Source organism: Hemicordylus capensis, chromosome 5 (genome assembly GCF_027244095.1).
Source record: "Hemicordylus capensis ecotype Gifberg chromosome 5, rHemCap1.1.pri, whole genome shotgun sequence".
Taxonomy (NCBI): Eukaryota; Metazoa; Chordata; class Lepidosauria; order Squamata; family Cordylidae; genus Hemicordylus; species Hemicordylus capensis.
Window position 1 is genome coordinate 3,715,469 of NC_069661.1, and position 25,344 is coordinate 3,740,812.

General features: G+C 51.3%; 1 protein-coding gene across 1 annotated transcript in view; it reads left to right on the top strand.

Annotated features, from left to right (window-relative positions):
• Positions 1-821: 821 nt before the first annotated feature.
• CDC25B (cell division cycle 25B) overlaps positions 822-25,344 on the top strand; it is a 32,438-nt gene continuing 7,915 nt past the window's right edge. The window contains exons 1-10 of the mRNA XM_053256040.1: positions 822-1,379; positions 6,164-6,282; positions 8,411-8,462; positions 15,817-15,858; positions 16,330-16,366; positions 17,614-17,721; positions 17,871-17,984; positions 18,524-18,658; positions 22,519-22,596; positions 24,130-24,309. Of these exons, the coding sequence (XP_053112015.1) occupies positions 1,195-1,379; positions 6,164-6,282; positions 8,411-8,462; positions 15,817-15,858; positions 16,330-16,366; positions 17,614-17,721; positions 17,871-17,984; positions 18,524-18,658; positions 22,519-22,596; positions 24,130-24,309 (1,050 nt within the window). The 5' untranslated portion in view covers positions 822-1,194. The remainder of the gene's footprint in view (positions 1,380-6,163; positions 6,283-8,410; positions 8,463-15,816; positions 15,859-16,329; positions 16,367-17,613; positions 17,722-17,870; positions 17,985-18,523; positions 18,659-22,518; positions 22,597-24,129; positions 24,310-25,344) is intronic.

Consider the following 25,344-nt stretch of genomic DNA (forward strand, 5'->3'; position numbering starts at 1 on the left):
GAAGAGCATCTGCTTATATGCAGGTCCCAGGTTCATTCTCCACCATCTCCAAGTTAGGACAGAGACTCCTGCCTGTAACCTTGGAGAAGACAATACCCAGCTTGGTGGACCAGGCAGGGGTCTGACTTGGCATAAGGAGGTAGCTTCCTATGTTGGAGTGTGCAACTCCTATGATGATGGGAGTTATTGTTATTATTACATTTTATATCCCGCTCTTCCTCCAAGGAGCCCAGAGCGGTGTACTACATACTTGGGTTTCTCCTCACAACAACCCTGTGAAGGAGGTTGAGAGGCTGAGAGAGAAGCGACTGGCCCAGAGTCACCCAGGAGGGGGATTTGAACTCGGGTCTCCCCGGTCCTAGTCCAGCACTCTAACCACGACACCACGCTGGCTCTCCCTGCAGCCGAGCGTCCTCCTGGAGGACAAGGGGGCATGCATATGGCTGTGGCACGCACGGGCCACCCCTGCATCCTGGCACCTGAAGCCGTCCAAGGCCCACCTTTCGGCAGCCTCGGCCCTGCGCTTGCTGCGCCCTCCATGGCGCGCAGACAGGCCCCGCGTGCGCTGCGCTGGGCTCCCCCACCTCCGGCCTGCTGCCGCCACGCGGCTTGCACCGCGCTGTCCGCGCTGCTGCTGCTGCTCCTTCCTCCGCCGGCGCGTCGCCTCCTGCCCATTCCTGCCCCGGCGCGGCGGCCATTGGCTGGCGCGCCGGCGCCTCTTGGCTCTGTTATTTTTCGAATATCAGCGCGAGGCTGCTGCCTGCGGGACCCGCGAGGGGCGGGGAGCCGCGAGGGGGGGGGGCAGGGGCGGAGCCGAGGCGCGCACACCCCCAGCCGCTGCCGCCGCGGCGCCTACAAAGGCTGCGCTCTGGGGCTGCGCTCATTACGCGCCTGCCTCTCTCGGTCTGCTCTGCTGCCTGCGTGCGCCCTCGCCAGCCCCGCAGTCAGGCCCGGAGGCAGCCGCCCGAGCCCGGCCCGCCCTCCCTCCCCGCCGCTGCATGCCCGCCCGGTGCCGCCGGGCCCCGCTTCTCAGCAGCCGGCTTCCCCAGGGGCGCCCGGCTTCCTCCCGCGGACTGAGCTAGCCAGCAGGGCTCTCCTCCTCCTCGCCGCCGCCTCCTCGCCTGGTCTTGCGAAGAGCTCCCTCGCCGCCGCCGCCGCCACCGCCCGCTGCAGCCGCCTCGAGTCCCGCCGGCGATGGAGCCCTTCCGAGCGGACTCGCCGCAGCCTTCCCGCGAAGCCCGGCGACAGCTGGAGCTGCTGGGGCTGCCTGGCCACCCGCGCCACTCCGGCGGCGTGAGGCCGCTCTCCCCCGCGGCGACCCTGTCTCCAGTCACCCACTTGGCCTTGGACATGATGACCAACCTGGTCGGGCTGGGGAGGTAAGCGGGGCGGGAGCGGGGCGGGGGGGGGTGACTCTGCTGCCTCCGCGGTCCGCCTGCCTGGGCTTCGCGCGCGCCTCCTCCTCGCGGGTGGCCTTGGGCGGATGCCCTGCGCGGGTGCGAAAGGCCTCGCCATCGGATGGCGAGTGGCGGGGAGGCTGCCTAGGAACGGGCGCCTGCTGGGCCTCTTCTTCGGGGTCTGCTCTGCTGCCTCTTTGCATTCGTGACTTTTGCGGGGGGGGCCGTTGGAGATCTGCGTTTTTAGATGGCGGGCCACGGGCGCGTGCTTTTGCACCCCCCTCGCAGCGCGATCCTGGGCACGTCGCTCTGCTCCGAAGTAAGGCCCTCCGAGAGCCAAAGGGGGCTCCTTGCTCTCCGGGGAGGGCGCACCGGATCCTTCCAAGCTCGCTCGCAAAGAAACGGCGGGGCCGGTTTTTAGGAAGCAAAGGGGCCTGCCTGGGGCCCCAGGGCCAGCGCTTGGCGTGCGGGGGGAGGGGGCGCCAGAAGCCGGTCCGCGTGGCCGGGAGGCGGCGAACAAAGGCCCAGCCGGGTGGGGGTCAGGCGCTGCCTTAAGGACCCGGCGGCTGAGCTTGTCCCCGCCGCGGCTACCGTCGGGGGTGCAGAGTGGGCCACCTAAGCGGCAGAGCTGTGTGCTTGGGACGCCTGATCCCGCTCCGGAGCGAAGCCGTTTCAGCCCTTCGGTTGCCCGGGGGTGGGGGTGGGGACCTAAGGCTACCAAACCGTGTGTATTTGCTTGATTAAACTCGATATAAGGCGATTGTGATCGGGGTTCTCCAATGCGGGTCTCCAGATGTTGATGGACTACAATTGCCATCATCCCCAGCCACAATAGCGAGGTATCATGGCGGAGGATGATAGTTGTAGTCTTTCCGCACCTGGGGACCTGCATTTGAGTACCCCTGGGCTGGGTGATGGTTCAGATATAATCATTATATCTTATGTGCTTCAGATATCAATGTTTCACTTCTGATAACTTGCTGGATTCCAGGGGTTCTGAACCCAGGGTCCCCAAATGTTGTTGGACTACAGCTCCCATAATGGCCTTCCATTACTTTGAGGATGATGGGAGTTGCAGTCCAACATCTGGGAACCCAGCATTCAGAACCCTTGTCTTTGTGTTCGTTTGGCATATTAAACACACACACTCCACCCACTTTTGATTTGAGGGTGCATTAAGTGCTTTGCATGGGCACTCCAGCACTTCCAGGGCTCTTGCAGGATCCCTTTTGGCCCAGTGCAAGAACATGCCCTGGGGCTCTGATCTTAACTAATTTGCAGCAATTGCTGCATCCCCCTCCCCGCCCTTCCTGTTATATTGGCAAAACCTGTAGTGCAGATTAAAGCCTTTCCCTAAGAAGGCCTGGGAAGGTCTTTTGGGAGAGGGGCCCAAGGACACTCCAGCTAGTCATGGGTGGTGAAAGCCATGTCAAATAAATGGTGCACAGAGGTAATTGGCTATTACTCTGTTCTGTGCACATTACTGGGAAGGAAGCCCCACCAAACAAAATGGGGCTTGCTCTTGAGTAAGCGTCCATAGGATCTGGCTGCCTAGGAGTCTTGAAGATCTGCCTTGGGGCTTCTGGTTAGCAGCTAGTTTGCATCGGCTTAGGCCAGAGGTCATCCTTCCTCAGAACAGGCTGACAGCAAGCCCCTTGGATTCACCCACCCCTCTGGCCATTGGGGAGGCAGGCAGCTGCAAGGAAGTGGGGGAGGGTTGGGGGAGGAGGGCTGGCTCAGGCCCCAAGGCCTCCAGCTTCTGATCCCCAATCAAGCCTAAATAAGTTGAAGGACACGTGCAGGAAATGCTCACTCCTTTTTTAATAGTGGAAGCTCTTGGGCAGGGCTGCTTTTCCAATCATGCATACTTTGGTGTTAGGCCCGTGGACCAGTGGAAACTACTTCTGAGTAAATCTGTGTTGGACCAGATTATAGAGATCTTGGTTAAATTGGGGTTGAGGTGTTCAAGCCTAGAGTGAGATTGGATCCATATAAATCCCCTTTCCTCTTAAACACACAGGGCACGCCAAAGATGCTACTTCTCTCACTGCAAGGGCACAATCCTGTGCATGTCTACTGAGAAGCAAGTCCCACTGGGGCTTCCCACTGGGGCTTCAATGGGGCTGGGGTCCCACTGGGGCTTCAATGGGGCTCCCTTCCTAGGAAGTGTTCTAAGCGGCCCTTGCAGAAGGTCCTTTTGTCTTCTTGGGTTCAGTGTGTCTCTTACTCCCTAGCTTTGTTCTTCAAACTTCTTCCCCTCTCTCTTTCATCCTTGGCTGATCCTCTCCTTGCTGAGGCCTCTTCTGGGGCCGCTTCCAACAGCCCCCCCCCCAACGCCACACTACACAATGTCACTTCTTTGTAAGGAAATAAAATGTGTAGCGCGTGTGGCAAGGCAAGTGTGTACTTGCAGTTTTTTCTTTCCCTACAGAGCGGAGGCAGCAAAATCATGGCCACATGTGAAGTGACAGCTCTGTGCATAACTTTTTTTAGTGTCTGTGTCCTATTTGACCATCAAATAGTTTTGTGGTGTTGCGCTTTCTAAGGGCCAACGGACCAAACAAAGCCACCTTTAAGAGTATGGCTGCAATCCTGAAGCGATTTACTCTCTCGATTTACTCTCTCGTTTGCCGTTCTCTCCCTCCCCACCCCCCCCCCCCTCCATTTTGTATGGTTTGCTCTAAACTATAAATTCCCAGCCTCTATTCTGTTAGGACAGGGCTGTGGCCCTCCTGCAGATGGTGAACAACAACTTCCACCATCCCTTGCTATTGGCCAGTGTGGCTGGGGATGGTGGGAGTTGTAGTCCAACCACTGGAGAACCAGAGTTGTGCAGCACTGCTTTAGAAGTAAGCCTGCACTAATACCGTGGCTGTACTGGTGGCATTTCAGTGAGTTATTTGGCTTTGCTGGAGGGCAGAGTCAGGAAAATGGGTGCTTGGAGAGCAGCGCTGGGTGCAGACTAGAGTTCCAGACCCTTCTGTGGTCGCTGCTCAGTCTCACCTTCTACTCTGGGTGCCTGATGAACCATCAAACACCCCCATTGCGACTGTTGGGCGAACATTTTGTCCTGGGGTGGAGGAAAAGGATGCCAGTTATCATTTTACCAGGTTATCGTTTTATCTTGGGTTGGCAGCGAAGCCTGCCACGCTGTAGGGCTCCCCACCCCTGTGTGTGAATGATTAACTGAAACACCTCCACACTTGCATCTCAGCCATGGGGTTGGGCTCTTACCTGCAGTGAATTTTTGGTGGCAAAACTCAGCTTGCTGCAAAGTGATCTCTTTAAAGAAAAAGCAGGAGAAACTGGCAAATCTCTGAGAGTCCCCCAAATTCACTAGCCCAACACTGGGAGTGGCTGGCTGCAGATGGTTCCTTGGCACCTGCAGTGCTTGTGACAGCACTGCGTTTAAACCAGGGTCAGCTGGAACTTGGCAAACCTTCCCAGCTCGGTAGGAACGGTGCCAAAATGTAATAAAGCAGGAAAAGCAATGTGTTTCCATTGGAACTCACCGAAACTTTCAAAGGATTGGAGCTAGCCTTCTGCTTCACAGGCCTCTTCCACAGACTCCATGTTAAATCCAACTAAAGGGAGAGGGTGGGGAGGGTGAGACTGCTGTTGGGCGGGTGGGTGGGGAAGGCAGCTCTGTCTGGAGTACCTTGACTGGAGTCTGCAGAAGCTCCTGCCACAATGAATCTGTTTCTGTTTAGGATGCCACAAGGGAGGGTGTCAGTGTGTTGGTGTTGGTTGGCAAAGATAGGAATTGGTTTTAAAGGAGCAATCTTTTTTAAAAAAAACTCTTGTCCTCCTGGGCATCAGAACATAAGGACAGCCCTGCTGGATCAGGCCCAAGGAAGCCCGTCTCATCCTGATTCACACAGTGGCCCACCAGATGCCGCTGGGAAGCCTTTAGGCAGGAGTTGAGGGCATCCCCTCTCTCCACCGGTGACTCCCCTGCAGCTGGGACTCAGAGGCAGTGTTCCCTCTCAAAGGGGTTTCCAGAGGTGGTTGACGACAACTCCCAAAATCCCCAGCTGCAATGGCCTTTGGCGGGGGAATATGGGAGTTGTAGTCATCAATCTCTGGGAATCCCTTTTAGAGGGAGCCCTGTTCAGAGGCCCCCTGTCTCTGGGGCTGGAGGTGGCCGATAGCCCTCAGACTAGTAGCCATTGATAGACCTCTCCTCATAACACCCAAAATGTTGGAAAGTACTAAAATACCCTGTAATCTACCCTTGTGCCCAGGTCAGGCTGGCCACCCCTGCTCCCCTTTAGGATCAGCATCTTAAAGCAGTTGCTTCCCATAGCTCATGTGGGTCAGCCAAGCCAGAGGCTGCCGTAGAAAGCAGCAATCGCACACACTCGGTAGAGATCCCAATCAGCGCCCCCCATCCCAGAGGTTCTCTGCTGTTGCTGGGACCTCCATAGGCAGCCTCCTTTCTAGCTGAGAAGGGGCCTGGAATAGTTTTCTCACCTGGAGAGTCTCCGTGATTAAGCCAGCCCAACTTGGGGGAGAAATTGCTCTTTTATGTGAATTTAAGAATGGAGGCCGACTCTCCTGGGTATATACCAGTGTCCATTGCATATGTATGTGTGTCTTGGAGGAGCTAGTGTTGCGTGTCTCTGTTTGTGGTCTTATTCAAGGCCAAAGGGGTGATGCACCATTCCGTCCCGGCTGGGTGATAACTCGATTCTTTTTTCCTACCTGGCTTCATGCTGCTTCTGCTCTGCAGCTCTTAAACTCTTTTGTTTCTGTAATTGCTGCAGTGACTGTGACACTCCCAAAAGGAGAAAGAAGCTGGGCATGGACTTAAAGGGGGCGTGGACCTCGCAGGATTCAGTCTCGTCGGAGTCATCGCAGGATTCGATGGAGTCTGCTGATTCAGGTTAGTTCTGACAGTTGTGCCTAGCCAGCTGCTCTTCCCTGAAATGCCTTCATGTGCCTTGAACACATGGTCAACATGTACTTGTGCGTGGGAGGGAAACAATGACCTGGGGCTGTTTTCCTGTTTACAGTGTAGCTCTGGGATTCCCAGCCTTGGGTCTCTAGATGTTGGTGGGCTACAGCTCCCAGCATCCCCTGCTTTTGGCTGCTGGCAGGGAATTATGGCAGTTGGAGTCAAAAACCGGGAGACCCAAGGCTGTAACTTAGGAAAAACAGCACCTGTTGGATTTCCTTCCCTGTTGCACAGCAACTGAAATATTCTGATGAGGAAAAGGTGGGGAGCCCTGGTTGAACTAGATTGTGGAAGGTAGCAGTCCAGAGCACACTTAGGCTGCCAGAGAAGAGATTCGGGGCTTGAAGAAGACCTTGCCTTTCCATCCAGTCTCTTATTGATTGAGAGAGAGAGGCAAAAACCACCATTTCCAGAGCTTAACTTGAGTGTTAGTTCGCCCCTGGGGCGTCTCTGAGGATGTGTGGATTTCTGTGCAGCCAGGTTTGTGGCACATGATAGAGATAATTGGGAAGGTCTCCCATTCAGGGCACGTAGTTCCCAGAGTTGGGCGGGGGGACCACTTTTTTTGCTCCAAAGCCCTTCTCTAGAAACTGCCAACACAATAGATCCAGCGTGGTGTAGTGACTAGAGTGCTGGACTAGGACCGGGGAGACCCGAGTTCAAATCCACATTCAGCCATGAGACTCGCTGGGTGACTCTGGGCCAGTCACTTCTCTCTCAGCCTAACCCACTTCACAGGGTTGCTGTGAGGAGAAACTTGAGTATGTAGTACACCGCACTGGGCTCCTTGGAGGAAGAACGGGATATAAAATGTAATAACAACAACAACTTTCCAGATACCTCATTCTGATGGGAAACTGAGCAGCCAGGGTTTCCTCCCATTGCATGAGAGTTCTGCAGCACCCCACACATTCTTCCTTTCTGGGGTGGAGAGGAAATGCTCTCAGTCACTTGAAACAACTTTTTGTGGATTTCCCCACCTTCTGGTTTACTTTTCTTGAGAAGATTTCAAAGAACTCCATCAACTGGCCTTTTTGATCTCTTAAGGTAGAGCTCACCAAGTGACAGTAATGCTGCTTGTCTTAAGATTTGGCTAAACTCAAAGCTCCCTCCTCTGGCTTTCACGGGTGCAGTGCTGACGCCTTGCACTGCAGGAGTAGCAAAGAATTTTTCGAGTTGCCCCAGGCAACCAGGGAGGAGCTCTCTCCAGATGTTGGGCTGCAGTGCCCATCTTCCCCAGCCATAATAGGAACTGTAGTCCAACATCTGGGGACTCAAGATTGGAGACCCTTCCTTTGGTCAGGATGGGCTGCTTCCAGCCCAGGCACCTGGAATGCAGGTGTGGAGAGGAAGCGCTTCTGGTCTCACCTGTAGAGCATGCTGGTGTGCAACTGGAGGCTACTTGCTGCTGTCCACTGTAGGCAGGCCAGTGTTGTGGGATTCTAGGCCTGTGCAGCACTGCTAAAGAAGCAAGGAGGGGAGGCAGAGGAGAGTGTGGGAGGAGAAGCTGGCAAGGGGCCACAGGGAGGGCATCTCTGCTGATGCTCTGAGTGGTCAGCTGGACAGTGAGAGCTTTCTGGTGAGTGTACACCTTGTCCCTCTGGTCTATGGCCACCCCACACATTTGCAACACAACTGCTGAAATGGCAGTCCTCATCCTGAAATGAAGCCCCTTGGCTGAGAGAGAGACCTTTGCTCTAAACGCAGAAAAACTATTCTCACAGCCTGCATATGTTCTCTGCGTCTCTTTCTCGGGGTACAAAGTTCTTTACAACTCTTAACTGCAGTTTCCCCATAAACCTGCCCATTGCCACTTTGATTGCCCTCCCTAGAATCCTTTCATCTTTCATAGCTTACCATGCAAACCCTTTCCAATTCTGCCAGCATCCTTGCTGACCAATGAACTCTGAATGGGAGGTGATGTTTTGGGTGATGGCTCTGGATGACCTTGAAGCTGGGATACATGAGTTTTGCAAGGCATCCCTCTGCCGGAGCTGCATATCTAGTGCTTCTTTCCTTCTCATTATCTGAGCTTAGTTTTTGTTTTCTTACACAGGAGTTAGTCCGGATTCTCCCATGGAGGCAGACCTGGATGTTGATGAAGATGTGTAAGTTGGACCATCTTTCTGATTGCTAAACCAGGGGGTTTTTGGGGTTTTTTTTGCTGAAGTCTTGGTAACAGAGCAGCCGTGTTACAAAAGTCTGGTTATCTTGGTCATGGGGGTCAGTTGTACAATTATGGGTATTAGGAACATAGGAAACTGCCATATACTGAGTCAGACCATTGGTCTATCTAGCTCAGTATTGTCTTCACAGACTGGCAGCGGCTTCTCCAAGGTTGCAGGCAGGAATCTCTCTCAGCCCAATCTTGGAGATGCTGCCAGGGTGGGAACTTGAAACCTTCTGTTCTTCCCAGAGCGGCACCATCCCCTAAGGGGAATATCTTGCAGTGCTCACACTTCTAGTCTCCCTTTCATATGCAACCAGGGCAGACCCTGCTTAGCTATGGGGACAAGTCATGCTTGCTACCACCAGACCAGCTCTCCTCTCCCTGTGATTGTCGTCCTGTGATGAATGGGTTTGGGATTTTTGAAGAAGAGTTTCTGATACCCTTATCTGGAATAGTCAGTCGGGGCTGTATGTACTCTGTGCACAAACTTGAATTGCTTTGGTGTAGACTTGCAATTCTGCACCAAAAAGCCTCCGAAATCTGAGGCTAGCATAACAACAAAAGGTTCCAAAGCAGTTTACAGAGAGGAATAAATAAAATAAAATAAAATGGACCCCTGTCCCCCAAAGGCTCACAATCTAAAAAGAAACATAGGATAGACACCAGCAACAGTCACTGGAGGTCCTGTGCTGGGGGTGGATAGGGCCAGTTACTCTCCCTGCTAAATAAAGAGAATCACCATATTAAAAAGCTGCCTCTTTGCCCAATTACCAAGGATGATGCAAATAGATAAATGATGCAGATCTTTCATTCTGGTTTTGTTAGTGTGTGGGGCACTGACACCCCCTCTATAAGCATAAGAGAACATATTCAGCCACATTCTGGCCCTGTGATTCAGTGGACATTACTGATAAACTTGCAAGCATATCTTTGCAACACAACTTGAGTCCTCCAGCTGTTAGATTACAACTCCCATAATCCCCAGCCACAGTGACCAATATTCAGGGATGATGGGAGTTGTAGGCCAACATCTGCAGGAAAGTCAATGTTGTGCAGCCCTGGACCTAGAGCCTTACTACTTTTTTTAGCTTTGAAAACTTGCATTCTTATCAAGATGACTACTTTCCCCCAGTATAGAAATCTGGCTTCTTACACTTCTGTATATATACAGTCTTTATGGTTCTTCAGAAAAAAAACCCAATAATATGTGCCATAAGCTTTTTGCATGTTTTTCATGTGCCCTTAAAGGGGTTAACGCCTCAAAGGTTTGGGTCCATGAAAAATTTATTCTGGAAAGGTTTTAATACCAGGTTGGAGTGGAGAGTAGAGTTAAATGGTGGCTTGAAGCTTGTTGGAAGGCGTCTCTGCAGGTTTATTGCCCAAGTTCTCAGGTGGCTTTTCTGGCGAAACTTAGGAGATGTTCTCCAGATCTCTTAAGCCCTTTATGGCTTGTGACTTAAGCTGCCTTTGTTTTCTTGTGTATCTCGAGCACTGAGTCTTTGGTACTTTGAAGTGCAGGTATTCCATGGAAGTGTGTAATCAGAGGGACTGCTCTGTCACTTAATAAGTCCTCCCAGTTCTCGAAGGGAGCACTTGTCCCAAATCAACAAGGTCACTTAACGATGGGCTGGAATGTTGTGTGCCTAGGCATGGAGATCAGCTGCAGAATATGGCTTCTTGCTTGGAGTTTGGGGAGAGGAGCAGGGAGCCAGTGTGGAAAGTGTAACTGCATTTTGGTCTTTAGGCAATATTCTAACAGGGGTTCCCAACATTTGGGTCCCCAGATGGTGGTGGACAACATATCACCCACAGCCCTGATGGCCTATTATGACTGGATGATGGGAGTTGTAGTCCAACACCATCTGGGGACCCAAGGTTTGGAACCCATTTTAGAGAGTTAGGAATCCTCTAAAGCTGCCTCTTACTGAGTCAGACCCTCGGTCCATCTCGCTCAGTATTGTCTCCACCAAGGATTCTCAACCTTGGGTCCCCAGGTGTTGTTGGACTTCAGCTCCCATAATCCCCATCCAAAGGCCTTTGGGGCTGGGGATTATGGGAGTTGAATTCCAATAACATCTGGGGACCCAAGGTTGAGAATCTTTGGTCTACACTGACTGGCAGCAGCTTCTCCAGGGTTGCAGGCAGGAGCCTCTCCCAGCCCTACTTGGAGATGCTGCCAGGGACTGAACCATGGATGTTTTACATGCAAGCATGCAGATGCTCTTAGACTGAGCTACAGCCCCATACCCTGAGGGGAATGTCTTAAAGCACTTACATGTAGTTGCCCATCCAGGTGCAAACCAAGGTGGACCCTGTGGGGATAATTCATGTTTACTACCACAAGCCCAGCTCTCCTTATTTGAAAAGAAGGTTCAAAGCATGCAGCTTGTCTTATAATGTAATCTTTGTGAAACCCCTGTAAGGTAGGACAGTATTATCCCCATCCTGCAGATTTCTTTGAGAGTGGCTTGCTGAAAGCTCCCTAGTGACTTCATGCTAGAAGCAAGATTCAAACTCTGATCTTCCAAACCTGGAGGAGCATAGTGGCTAAAACAGTGAGGTGCTAGTCTTAAATCTGAGTCATAAGGGTTGCTTAAATTTAAAGTTCCAGGGTTTACCTTTCTTTGGGTGGAGGCTTAAACTGACAGTCTGTGGTGGCTCATTGCCAGGGATCTGGAGTTACTGCTCAAGACATGATGACGTTGTCTGGTTGTGTGTGTTTTTTGCACCCCTTTGCCAACCATGGAAGTCAATGATGTGTGTGATGTGATGCTGCTGAAGAGATGTGACAGATGTGGGGTCTGATTAATTTCTAGTCCTGCTTTTTTCCTGTCCTTAAGCGTTCCCAGTGATGTCTGGGGCTTAATTTCCAAGAGGGGAAGTAGGTCCTGGAACTTAAACTTGCCTGGAAGTTGCATCTGTGGCCTCCGAAGTCCTCTTTTTAATCCCAGATGTGTGTATGCACTCTGTATATGATCAAAGATGCTCCTTATCACCTTTGGCAAGCATCTCTTAGTCTGGTAGGAGCTCAGCTTGGTTCTCCTCCCTAAGCTGGTGTACTCCATCTGCACCTTTTCTATTTTGGGGTATAGAATATGGAACTCCCTGCCCCAAGATTTTGGTCACCTGTTGCTTTGCCAGTGTTTGAAGAGCTTTCGTTTCTCATGGTCTTCCAGCTCTGCATTCAGGGTTGCTTTCATCTTAATATTGATTGACTGGTTGGTTTCCCATAATGGTTTTAGTGTGTGTTTTGGCTTGAGCTTTTTTGTTGGGCTTTGTTTGTTTGATCATACTGGAAGCACTCAAGGCAGCTCACAGAAAAATCAATCTTTTAAATAAGTAAACAAAAGAGAATAAGGGTGGGGTTGGGAGGCAGAGGTGTAGGCGGAGGAAGTAATGCCTCTCCCTTGCCACCTTGCATGCTTTAAAGTTTCCTCTCTCCAGCCCACATCTCTGTGCTGCTGGGAAATGGTGGAGCAGAGATCTCCCCGCACCCATCGGCAGCCTATTTGCCACCAGAAGGCCGGTACTGTTGTGGGGTTTGACTGCCACTTGATAGTTCTGTAGCTGAAAAATAAATTCGTTTTCTAAGCAGTGTCTCTTATACCCTATAAAGCAGGCTGGCTCAACTTTGGCCCACCTGCAAAGTTGGCCTACAATTCCCATAATCCCTGGCTACTGGCCACTGTGGCTGGGGATTATGGAAGTTGTAGTCCAGAAACATCTGGTGAGGGGGCCCTGAGTTGAGCAGGCCTGCTATAAAGCATCCAGAGGTACGCAAGGGATTTGACTTTGTTCCTCCAAGCATGCCGGTTGGTGGCTTGTCAGGCTTTGGTGGTTTCCTGTTGATGATCTTTTTCAGAAGCTTACAGGAAATAGTCTGAGTTGCAGAGCAGGAATTTGGCAGCATAAGAGACTGGGGGTTGTTCGCAAAAGGCTACATCTGCTTGTGTGAGAAACGCCGGTTGTGCTTCTACAGGTCATGTGTGGCTCTCATGGGGCTGCCTTCTGGTTCAGGTCACTGGTGTACCTAACTCGGTGTTGTCTACCCTGACTTGGCAGCATAGCTCCAGGGGTCCTTCCCAGCCCTGCCCAGAAATGCTGCCAGGGGTTGAATTTGGGGCCTTCTGCATGCAGAGAAGGTGCTCTACAGCCTGGGCATACATTTTATGAGTGAGCGAGGAGGCATGCTCGTTGGAAAGCCATAGCAAATTACAGCTTCCAACATGATGATGATGATTTTTACATTTTATATCCTGCTCTTCCTCCAAGGAGTCCAGAGCGGTGTACTACATACTTAGGTTTTCTCCTCACAACAACCCTGTGAAGTAGGTTAGGCTGAGAGAGAAGGGACTGGCCCAGAGTCACCCAGCAAGTATCATGGCTGAATGGGGATTTGAACTCGGGTCTCCCTGATCTTAGTCCAGCACTCTAGCCACTGCACCACGCTGGCTCTTGTATCCTTAGAGTGTCCCAGTTCTTCTAAGCAGCTGCACGTAGCTTTTCTTCAACACCCATAATAGGTCATGGGTGCCTTGGAATGAATATGAGACTTTGAGTGCTTTGTTTAATGGCTTCGGACCTTTTTGTGCCAGTTTCCTTTTAACGATGGAAAGCTGGAACGCAGACTCTGGTGGGCTCTGTGAGGCTTAATCAGTTAGCTAGTGCAGCAGAACAGCTTACTATTGGATTAAAACTTGCCCCTCTGACTAGAGAAGCTGTAGACAAGCAATAATTCCTAGACCATTGAAGGGCAAACACATTTTCAACTAAAGCAGATCTTGTCCCACTGAAATCCATAATTTTCAGAATCTTTCACAATACTGGTGGATCTTGAGCATTTTTAGCGAAGCCCTGGGAGGCTGAGGTCAATGCCTTTAACAGTCCATGTGTTAGGGTACATGCAGTGTGCCCATGGGGATTTCTTCCACAGATGTTTCCAGACCTCCTTGGAATATCCAGTTATTGCAAGGGGGTGGCCTTGTTGATGGTTGTTTGAACCACATGGTAGCTGATGGTGGTTCTAGAATCCTCAGGAAGGCTCCTTTGATGTTGTGCAATTGATTGGAGACTTTTAAAGGGATTATCTGGATTTGAGCCAGTTCCCTGGTTTATAGCTTGTGTGTCCTTCAGCAAGAATAGCTCTCTTGCACCTGCCCTGAAGGTTTTCCTGCCTGGCAGCTGTTTGGGCAAATGTGTAACAAGGACAGATGGTCACTAGGGCAGGGTGGAACTTCCCTCTTCAATGGGGAACATCTGCCTGAATTCCTTTGCTCCTTTCCTTGGCCTCAGAGGGGCCCCCCTTTTCTTTTTTCAGTGCAGAGACTTGAAAGGGCTGCATTCACTTACTCAAAGGCATGGAATTCCTCAAGAGTGTCCAAATGAAACCTCCTGAGCTCTCTTCTTCCCCTGCCCTCCAATCAATAGGGAAGACTTCCCCCTCCCCATCTGCTGCTCCACTGCTTCGTTTTGACAGATGCTCAGCAAACACTCCGCTTTCTTGAACTATCCTGCTCCCCCAACTCTTTGTATCTGATGTTGTACCTGAGCTGTTCTCGGTTGAATGAGGCATCTTGTACTTGCATACAAAAAACCAAGCAGTTTGGATCTCTCGTAAAGGACGGGCACAAGCTTTGGTGGCGGCGGCTGCTGCTTCGCTTTTTAAAAAGGCATGCAGCAAGGGAGAGGGAAGGTTCAGCCGCCCGCCCCCCCCCCCCCGGCATTTGGCCTTCGTTAATGTCTGTGGTGTGCTTGCGTTCTATACTTATTTATATCTTTTCCCCCAATTAAAAACAACCCTGATGTAAAGTGGAGACAAAGAATGGAGCGGCAGCAATTTTCTGGCCAAGCTAGAAACCTGCTGCGATACAAATCTTTGGGTCTGGTGTCCGGCCTTGACAGGAAAGGCGCATGTGATCTCCTGGAGCAGGGAGTTGCACAGACTAGGTGGCGCAGCAGAAGAGGCTGTCCTGTGGCGTTGCCAGCCATACTTCTGCTGGTGGCTGAACACAGGGCAGAATCTCCCTCCGAGAGATGAGTGCACCGGCAGAAGCATAAGGAGAGGGGAGTAGGGGAAGGCCATAGCACTGTAGAAAGCTTCCCGGCCAGGCCCTTGGTCCACCCAGCTCAGTACTGTCTGCTCTGACTGGAAGCTCTCCAAGGTTTCAGGCAGGAGCCTCTGCCAGCCCTGCCCGGAGGTGCTGCCAGGGATTTGCACACATCTCGTCTCAAAACTGAATGCAGCCCTCCCCCCCCCCGCCACCCTGTTGCGCATGGTGCACAGTGCTTGAGACCCTTCCTGTTCTGCCATCCCAGGCAGGCAGCAAAAAGCCACTGGGCTCCTGCGGGCAGTGCCTCATGCCAGCAGGAAGTGTGTCTGCTTGAGTTGCGAACAGGTTCTTCAGCTGCTTGGGATACCGTGTGGGGCGGCCTGCTCTGTGCAGGGAGGGGATGTTGGGGCTTGGATGACCACCCTTTGGTCCTTTGCCGTGCTTTTTCTTGAAGTAAAAAGAGGCTTGGGATAGCCGTGGCAAGGGGCGTGCTTGAGCACCTAGCCACGGGCTGCTGGGGCCTCCAGATGCCTTGGTTTCCAGACTGGATTGCATCTCGCTAAGCGCTCCCCATTTCAGGCACCGCAGATCTGTTTAAGCGAAGCCAGACGCCAGAGGAGTAACAACCCCTCTCGGGATTGTTTGGGGTGGGGGGCTGCCGCCCTAGCAGGCCTTGGGCATGCATGCTGCATGAGCATATGGCCCTCCAAGAAGCCCCCTCCCAATTTGCATACAGGTGGGAAGCTGCCCACAGCAGCGGTTGTCATGGAGACGGCCTCCTTAGGACCAGGCTTGGGCTCAAAAGGCCTCTTTGATCCTCTTCAAAATCCTTTATTTCTCCCCCTGCCCCCACCGCCCCAATCATTCTTTCACTCCTCCTGCACCAGGCATAGACTCTCCATCCCGCCCCCACCCCAGCCAAGCACACCAGCTGGATGGAAGACATCATGGGGGGGGGGGGCGGCAGGGGATAATTGAGCCGCTGCGGCAGCCACACACGCCTCGGCGCCCCGGCTTTGTGGTGAGAACACCCGGCAGCCGGCCACGCTGGTCAACTCCAGTGGCATAGCGTGGGGCTTGGGGCTGGCCTTCCCTGAGGGTGGAAGCACTTGGGGCGGGGTGGGGGTCATGTCGCTTGCTGGGCTGTGGATAGCTTTGCATCTGAGTGGTGGGCAGGTGGCCTGTGTGTGATTCTTCATGGGTTTGTGGGTCATCAAGGATAACCTCTCTTTCCTCCCACAGATTTGAACAAGCACTGTTGAAATCTCAGAGAGTCTTCAGAAAGTGAGTTTATTTGCCGCTTTGTTTTGAAGCTACTTTTGGGACGTTCCCAAAGCTAACCAGAGCTGTATTTTTTAATTTTGCATTATTTTTCTTGCTAGAGTAAAGAAGGTGCTTGGAGGTTACTTGATACACTCAGAACAACTGGCAAAGGCCTTCCTGGAGAGTGTACCACTTGGGTGGGGGGTGCGGGGACCTCTGTATGCTTGAAACTTTATTTCATGGGGAAAGAGCCCTTCTATGTAGAAAAAGAGCATATCAGAAAGATTAGGCTGAATTATTCTTGCAGTCATATTTGGATGGTGGGTTGGGGGCATTACTCACTTGTAGCTTGGAGTAGGGCACTTTTTGGTGGGAGCTCTGGCACTTCATTCTGCTGCTAGCACAAGCTGGCCCTTAGATTTGGCAAACTAAACTAGGTTATAAAAAAAGTATCCTAAGTTGCTTGTCTGTTGTTTGTTTGTTTTTTTGCAGTCAATTGCTTCCCATCAGAAGAATTCAGTCCCTCCCAGTAAGTTGACGAGCTTTTTTCTCTTGAATAGGTCATGTTGACTCTTAACAGGAAAAGAGTTGACCTTGGGATACCTTAGGGGTCGCACATAGAAGCCTGCCCACTAGTTTCCCCTGTAATGGATTTCTAGAAGTGCAGAGGAGGGCAACCAAGAAGACCAGGGGCCTAGAGCACCTTCCTTATGAGGCAAGGCTACAACACCTGGGGCTTTTTAGTTTAGAAAAAAGACAACTGCGGGGAGACAGGATAGAGCACTCTAAAATCATGCATGGTGTGGAGAAAGTAGATAGAGCGAAATTCTTCTCCCTCTCCCATCACACTAGAACCAGGGGTCATCCCATGAAACTGATTGCCAGGAAATCTAGGACCAACAAACGGAAGTACTTTTTCACACAACGCATAATCAACTTGTGGAATTCTCTGCCACAAGATGTGGTGATGGCCAACAACCTGGATGGCTTTAAGAGGGGCTTGCATAACTTCATGGAGAGGTCTATCAACGGCTACTAGTCGGAGGGCTAAAGGCCTCCTCCAGCCTCAGAGGCAGGATGCCTTTGAGTACCAGTTGCAGGAGAGAGGGCATGCCCTCAACTCCTGCCTGTGGCTTCCAGCAGCATCTGGTGGGCCACTGTGCGAAACAGGATGCTGGACTAGTTGGGCTTGATCCAGCAGGGCTGTTCTTATGCTCTTATGACTGCAACTCGCATCATTCCCAGCTTCAGACCTTTGGCTGGGGATGGTGGGAGTTGTAGTCAGCCAATGAAAATTCCTGTTACAGGGAACACAGCTTCTCACCCCATTTCCCGAGGAGGGGTGGGTTTGGCTCAGAGGTGATGAAAATAGTCTTTGCACGTTCAGGGGCAAGCTAGCTTTCATGTGTCTTGGGCTCAGTCATGCTCTGGAATTGAGACTCAAATCCCTCCTGGGATCTGAACTAGATAAGAATCCTTCTCAGACTTTTATGTTGCTCTGTGTTAAGTTCTCCATGTTTTTGTGTGAATGACTGTACCTGCATTATCTTAATAGTGGACCTGGGTCAGGCCGTTTAAAATGCAGGTTTGGGATAGGAAGCATACTGCTCCACTTGTGTTCCCATGTGAACAATCGTACCTGTGTACAGATCTGTATTTGTATGTACTGTACATAGATTGTACAGTGAAGGAACCCTCGTGTCGAACTTAATGTGTGACTCGGACTAGAGAAATGGCCACTTCTTTCTGAACAACTTCTGCTCTCTTGGCTTGCAGATGAGACTTCTAGGAGCCAGTCCTACACTGAGAAACATCTCTAACTGCAAGGAATTCAACAGCCCCGTGGGCGAGAGGGCCTTTGGGCTCAAAGGGGACGCTGAAAATGTAAGTTGGGAGGCTCTGCGTGGGCTGCATGCATGTGGTTTGTCAGTGAGATTCTCTACTTGCCTCTCATGCCCCTGGGGAGCACTGCAAGCTTAACTTTTCTGCCGCCTTTCCAAAGTTGTATCATGCTCTTCTCCCTGTCCCTGCAGGAAGGCAGTGTCTTCAAGAAACCCCTGCGACCTACAAGCAGGCTGGGCTCCTCCAGTGGGGCTGGCGGGAAGGACCCCTTTGCACAGAGACCAAACTCTGCTCCAGACCTCATGGTGAGTTGATTGCTGGCAGTGTGGGCTGCCTGTAGCCTTGAATGGGCACAGGCTTTCTCATAGAAGCAAATGAATGTGACCTTTTGGGAGGTGGGCAGCAATGAGAAATGTGGGCCTCCAGTGGCCCAAGGAGCTATTTTGCTTCCTGCTGTATAGCCTCCCCCTTAAAACCCCCCCACCAAACTTTGCTTCAAAATCGCTTTAGGTTGGCTTCTGGTGGGTTTCTTTTGTGTTCAACTAGATGGCTTAGTACAGGGCTGGGCAACTTTGACCCAACTACATATCTGACTAATGACCACCATGGCCGGGGAGGCTGGGAGTTGACGTCCAGAAACAGCTGGAGGGCCCAAGTTCTGCTGTCCTGGCTTAGTACCTGTGATTCACTGCGGCAGTTGCTTACAGCTTAATATGAGTGTGTGAGTGGTGTGGGGGAAACCCTGGCGCTCCAGCTGCTGTGGAATAGCAACACGCATCCTCTCCAGCCACAGTTGACTGGATGCTCGACGGCATAGCATGTCTGATGCCTGTCTCTGCTTCAGTATCACAGCCCCCAGAAGGAGAACATAGGCCCGGGTTCCCCGGGCCCCATCCACTTGCACAGCTCATCCTTGACCACCTCTGCGGCTGATGAAGATGATGGGTTTCTGGAGATTCTGGATGAAGATGGACTGAAGGTAAGGACCAGGGCTTGTGTGCGTGCTCTCCCTTTAAAATAGAAGTGCAGCTCTCTTGCAGAAGCTAAGCAGGTCTGGGTCTGGCATTGCCTGGATGGGAGACCTCCCAAGAACCTCACACTTGCCACATCAAGGAGATAGCCGTGTCAGTCTCATTCAGTTCCATTCCATTTTGATCTCTGCCCGGTAATACAAAGTACAGATACACTTTAAACACTAATAAAAAATTCATCCCAAGTCTTAACAATTGGATTAGGTATTGGTTGGTCTGATTCTATTGGCCACCACATAAAAGTTGGCTACGTTATATGTAACCTCAGTTGTGATCGGCAAGAAGAACACAAACTCATCTGAACAGCCTGGAAAATCTCTTAACAAAGATACAATAAGAGAAACTAGCCGACCCCGCACAGAGCATCTGTGCGGCGCTCTGGGGCCGGCTGTTTCCCTCTCCCTCTTCCTCCTGCCCCGGTCTCTCCTCTCTTCCCCTTCCTTCTGGCCCCACGCTCTCCAGCCCTCCTCCCCCCCGTTCCTCCCCCCCACACAGAGCCTCACTGGGTGGCCAAGAAGGGCCCCGCTGCCGCCGCTCTTCTCTCCCCGCGCTCTGCCCGCAGCGTGTCACGAGAGTTCCACCTCCAAATCCTGGACATGCATGCCGTCTAAGAGAATTAATTACATAGATATGAAAATCTTGATAAAAAGTACAGTATACTAAAGCATGGGCTATAGACTCAACGGCTCCATCTCCACACGGGCATACTCATTCCTCTTAAGGTATTGACTTAAACCTACTCTCCCGAACCATTGACGGGAGAGCATTAAAACGTGCCAACAAGAACATTCTCCTGTACCTAGGCGTGGTTAACATGCTAAGGTACCTAGCTGGTTTGGAGTTCTATATTTGGTTCCCAAGGTAAAAATTACTTGTAACATAGATTGTTCTTGCATGCAATAACTAGGACCCTTTGTTTAAGGGCTGACTTGGCATGTTCATGGCCCCACACTATCAATAGCCCAAGAAAGAATCCAAGCATAAAGAACCTCTTCGCTATTAGTAACTTCCATTGCGACAGAAAGCCATCCATCAGTATGCCAATTCCTTAGGAAGAAAAATAAGCTTTAACCATAAACTGCATACTGCTAGCCAGACCCTGGTGGGTATACCTGCCTCCAAACACAAAATCACATTAGGCACACAGCAAGGTACTTGAAACAAGCTTCTCTAAATGTGGCTTGGGTTGTTTCTAAGGCTGCGGAATTGAAATATTAGGTCATCTGGGCACCATATAGGAGATGGGCTAATGCTTTTAGCTTTGATAGCAGCTGGGATAAAATGTCTGTCTGTAGTTTGGGGGGAAAACCAAGATTGTTGAAATACTACTTTGGGCATTTTGCATTACAAACTCTTTATGCACATCTAACCTGCCTTTTGCTTGAAAACTACCCCTTAATATTTAGAATTGTCAACCTGCTTGACTTTAAATCTGTCAATACTCCAATTCAGCTTCTTAGGGGACTTTGCAAACATCATGATTTTAGTGTTTTTTGTAATCGACCTGCAAGGAATTTTCCTACAGTAGCAAACAAGAGCGTGCAATGCTCTTCTTAACCTGGTGGGGTTAAGTTTGTTTCCCCCGAAGTTCCTTGATGTTAGTGATCGGGGAGTTGTCTTGGAGCTTTTTCCTTTTGGGGTTTATACAGGTAGAATCTGCATTTACCCTCTATTTTTCAAAGGGTTAGTCCTAAATTCAGTCATCGTCTCTTCAGGTAAATACAGTAAATGTCTGTCCTGCACCAAAGAGAGCAACACTTGGCAGCTTGGACACAATCCCTTGCAGGCTGGTTTGAATTAGGCTTGCATGGGACTGCCAGGTGTTAGTCTGGCTAGTGTCCAACTGTCGACTTACATATTGAGACACTTGCAGGATGAAACCTGCCTCATTCCTTTTGCTTCTCTCACCATGTGGTGGGGGAAAAGCTGTGCCATGTAATGTCCAGTGTCAGACCTGCCTAGCTTGCCTTTCCCCCATCTGAAGTTTTTACTGGATTCTGCGACATGTCTCCTGAAAACCTGCCTTCCTGTATTAAAACCCCTGATTGAACCGTGCAGTTGAACTTGCTCTATGTTCTTCGCCTGCTGTTCCTTTGCTGCTGCTCCCCGCTGGCCTCCTTTTGTATGACACAAGGCTGTTGGTCTGTGTAACACCTTGCACTCAGATTTTTGTTTAAATAAAAATGAATGATTAAAGTGTCACTATTCTTAGCAAAAGATCAGTTTTAATAGGCTGCATCTAGTTGAAATTCCTTAAGCCCTATCCAGAAATAACTTTGTACATGCAATCAGGTGTGCATTTGATACAGGTTTGTATATGAATGATGGTACACTAGTTTTCAAAATAAGCCTGGATCCAGGCCCCTGCAAATGCAAGGTGTAGCTAGGGAGGGTGGTGCTGTATATGCATGGAACATAACTATACACACACTGTGCACAGATATTTTGTGGGTGTGTGTGATTGATTGATTGAAGAGAGCTTGTCTTGTTGGTGCAAGCATGACTTGTTCCCTTAGCTAAGCAGAGTCCGCCCTGGTTGCATACGAAAGGGAGACTAGAAGCGTGAGCACTGCAAGATATTCCCCTCGGGATGGAGCCGCTCTGGGAAGAGCAGAAGGTTCCAAGTTCTCTCCCTGGCAGCATCTCCAAGATAGGGCTAAGAGAGATTCCTGCCTGCAACCTGGGAGAAGCCGCTGCCAGCCTGTGAAGACAATACTGAGCTAGATGGACCCATGTTCTGACTCAGTATATGGCAGCTTCCTATCTTCCTGTGCATTGAATGTCATGTATGAATAGGGCTTGAAAACATAGAAGTTCTTTTTGAAGGGAGTTGCTGGGACTCTTTCTCTTGACTTTCCAAGTGAACTCTAGCTTTGTAGCCAGAAAACTACACAATTTTCAGGGTGGGCCAGTCAGGATTCTAGTTGGTGTCTTTTCTTGCTGCCGCCTTGGGGTGGTGCGCGAAGTCAGATTTGTTGCTGGCTATATTGAGAAGAGCAAAGTCTTTGAGATGGAGGTTTTCGTTTTGTGTCTGTCACATGTAGAAGTATATTTAAAGCTGAGAAGGGGAGAGGGGTCAGTCTTTTGTAGAGAAGAGAATTTTGTGGACTCGCCTCTGCTTCATCAGTTGCATCAAGTGTGGGTCTCGGTGTGAGAGGAGAAAGTCTGGAGAGGGGTTTAAAATATTGGGGCCTGATGGCCATGGATCAGGAGTAGCAGTAGGTCTGCGTCACCACCACCCAGAGACGAAAGTTTGGGGCAGTGTACAAATGTGATAGATAGATAAAATAAAATTTCTGAGCAGGACCCAAAATGTAGACAGGAGGTGAGTGTGACATGACCCAACAGCAGCCATAGTGTCGTCTTTGCTTCCTCGCTATGCTGTGCTTGCTTAACGCGTCGTCTAGCAGAGCCTGTCTAGTGCTTGGCTCCCTTCATCTTCCCCTCTGCCTTCTGCGCCTCTTGGCCTGGATGTGCCAGGGGGCCACCTTAGAAATCCTGGCCTGGTTCTGGTGGATCTGGAGAAGATCCATGGGCCAGTCTCAAGTTCAGGGCTGCAGAATTTGCTGCTCTTGGCCCCCAGTGACTGCTGCGGTCACATCTCAGTTGGGCAAACTGTGGCATTGCCAGGGAGACCTGCAGGCTTCTCTTTCACATCACAAGCTTTTCTTCCCTCCCCTTCAAGTTCTCTTGCGAGAGGGTGGGAGGCCTTGACCCCTTCCTTTGGGTGGAGGGCTAGGGTGGCTGGGTTTCTTTGGCCTTTGATAACGACTTCCCCAACTTGGGATCCCCCACTTCCCCCCTCTAGGGTGACACGCCTGTCCCATTGGGTATGGAGAACCTGCTGATGGCTCCGCTGGTGAACAAGGAAGAGGAGGCTGGCTTGGTATGTGGGGGCGCCGTGTTATCCCCTCTTAAAAGGGCTCTCTGTGGATGAATGGTGGTGCTGACGCCTGTGAGATGCAAGTCTGGTTCTCTGGTTGCACTCTTGCCACAATGGCAGACCCCTTGTTTCTTCTCCCACGGTAGGCTTCTTCAGGGCCTGGAGTAGAGGTGTGAAGGCCTTGCGGGGGGAAATGGGGTGGGGGGGAGGCTTTCCTATATGTTTCTGGGGGAAATGTCTTCCCTCCCCCCACCCCCCACCCGTCCCGCTTTCACATCTCTAGCCTGGAGGTCGCGTTGTGAGCTGAATCTCAGGAGCCCCTCCCTGTGAAGTGCTGCGGCTGTTTTTTGCCCGAACTCTGGCCGTGTTATCAGCCCCCTCGCTATCCTGCCACATGCACTGCAGCCCCTTTCCTCAACACAGAACATGGGGGGAGGATGGTGCTGGAGTGCAGAGGCAAGCAGACGTGGAGGCTGCTCCTTTGACTCGCTCTTTCCTAGAAGGCCTGGAGATGGAGCCTGCTTGCTGCTGCTTGAGAGTGTGACAAGAGACGGGCCACTCCGCCACTGGGGGACTGGTAGCTGCTGGAAGGAGCTTCTCCCCACTGGGGAGAGGGGGCAGACCCCAAGTATACACGGCCAGGTTTCCTCCCTTCGGAACACGTTGGGATGCCCAGGCAGTTGCCAGCCGCTGCCCCTTGGGCAGAGGGCCCCTGCCGTGCACGAGGCGTCTGCCTCTGCCTTCTAGATCTGGGCCTGCAGCTGAGCAGAGGAGCAAGCCACAATGTGAAGAAGCCCAGAGCTGGTAACGGCAAGAATGTGGCCTGCAGGCTGGGCTCGGGGCCACTGGTTTTCCCGAGGGAAAGGAATTGCCTTCACATCTCCAAGACCCCACTCTGAGCTCGGAGGCCATGGGGATTCCCCTTCCTTCCCCCTCCTTCTAGGGCCAATTCTTTCCTCCCCAAGGAGAACAGAGGATGTAGACTGGCATTGGGCAGAGATGGGGAGCCTCCATAGTAAGGTGGGGATGTGGAGAAATTGTCCAAGGAAACCTCTCATTTCTCCTCGGGAAGATCTTGGGATGCTACTCTGGAGACACTTCCATTCCGACCAGTGTTCCCTGCAACACGGAGTCCCAGATGTTGACTGCAACTCCCGTCATCCCCACTCCCGGCAGCTGGGAATTGCCTTCACAGGGAACACTGTTCACTGTTCTAGCCCTATCCAGCAGGGACTTTCAAGGACTTGGGTCTTCCGATGTCGTTGGGCTGCAGTGCCCCCAGTGGGAACGGTGGATGAGATGGCGTACTCCAGGCCCTGCCCATCTGTAGCAGATCTTTGGTCATGCTAACTCAGCAAGTGTAGGCTTCCTCTGGACCTTTTCCTCTTCTACCTCTCCAGTTCTTTATCTTTCCACTCAACTTCTTGAAGCCCCATCAAAAGATGAAATTAAAAGGTCCCCCCTTTGCCATTTCCCTCCTCCTTTTCTCCTGTCCTCTCCTTCCTCCCCCCCCATATCCCCCCCTTACCCAATCAGAGCTCTGTGGGGACCAGCAAATGCCGCTGCCTGTTCCGCTCGCCGTCCGTGCCCAGCTCGGTCATCCGGCCGATCCTGAAGCGAATGGACCGGCCCCAGGACAGAGAGACGCCCGTGAAGCCCAAGAGGCGGAGGAGCTTGGCTGGTGGCAGCAGTCTAGCTGAGAAGGTGGACGAACCGGTACGCGGCGTGTGGTGGAGGGGGCGCTGGTTGGTTGTGGCCTGCCCAGAACCTGCTCTTCTCATGCTGCGGAGTTGGTCAGAAGGGCACTTAGCCTTCAAACTGGTGGAAGTTACTTCTTGGGCTCTTTCAAATGAGACACCTGCATGGAGGTCCTGAACTGCGGCTGTGCATTCTGGGATCAAGGGAAGGCCATAGAAGGAGCAGGTGCTGTGAGCCACACAGAAGGAACACTCACTCCAGTGAAGAGGATTTTTTGGGTGATGGCTTTTTCTAGCCTTCAGCAGAACCTACACCCCCACCTCCCCAGTGCTATATCAACCTTTTCCTATGAGATCTAGAAACTACACCTGTTCCTTCTCTTTTTGCACAGGCATGATCCTGTGTTATAGGGGAAGGGCCCTAGTTCTGTGGCGTTGCACTTCTCTGCACATGGAAGGCCCCAGGTTCAAGTCCTGACACCTTAGTGGAAGGAACTCCTGGGAAGCTGCTGTCTCTTGGAGACAGCAATGAGGGATTTCTGGAAAACTAGAAATAAAAAAATGCGAGTGTGTGAACCAATTCTATTATTTTTGACACTTGTATTTTACAAACACCTTTCCAAGTTTTTCCCTATCCCCCTCCCTGAACTGGAATTTTTGATTAGGAGAGCATTCAGTCAAGCACATTTAATGTGCTTGTTTGTGTTTAGGCAAATGAAGAATTTTGTGTAGAAATTCATTATTTGTAATTATTTTGCAAGTCTAGGTACGACATAATAGTTCCAGTTTTCCCAGCTCAGTGAAAGCAATCTCAGTCTCTGTGTGGTTTGCATTTTAGTTGAATTGCAATTTTAGTTCAGGTTTCACTTGCAGTCCAGGATGGAAGAATTGAGCATTGGTTTGATTTGCACAGTTGAACAGTTCATGACTTGATTGGCCTGGTGGCTTTTGGGTCTTCCTTCCAACTCCTGATTCTGGGCATGCCATGTTCCTGACTTGGCTTAATCTCAGGAAGCCTTTCGCATTTCCAGAAGCAGCTGGCTTCCGCAGCCTG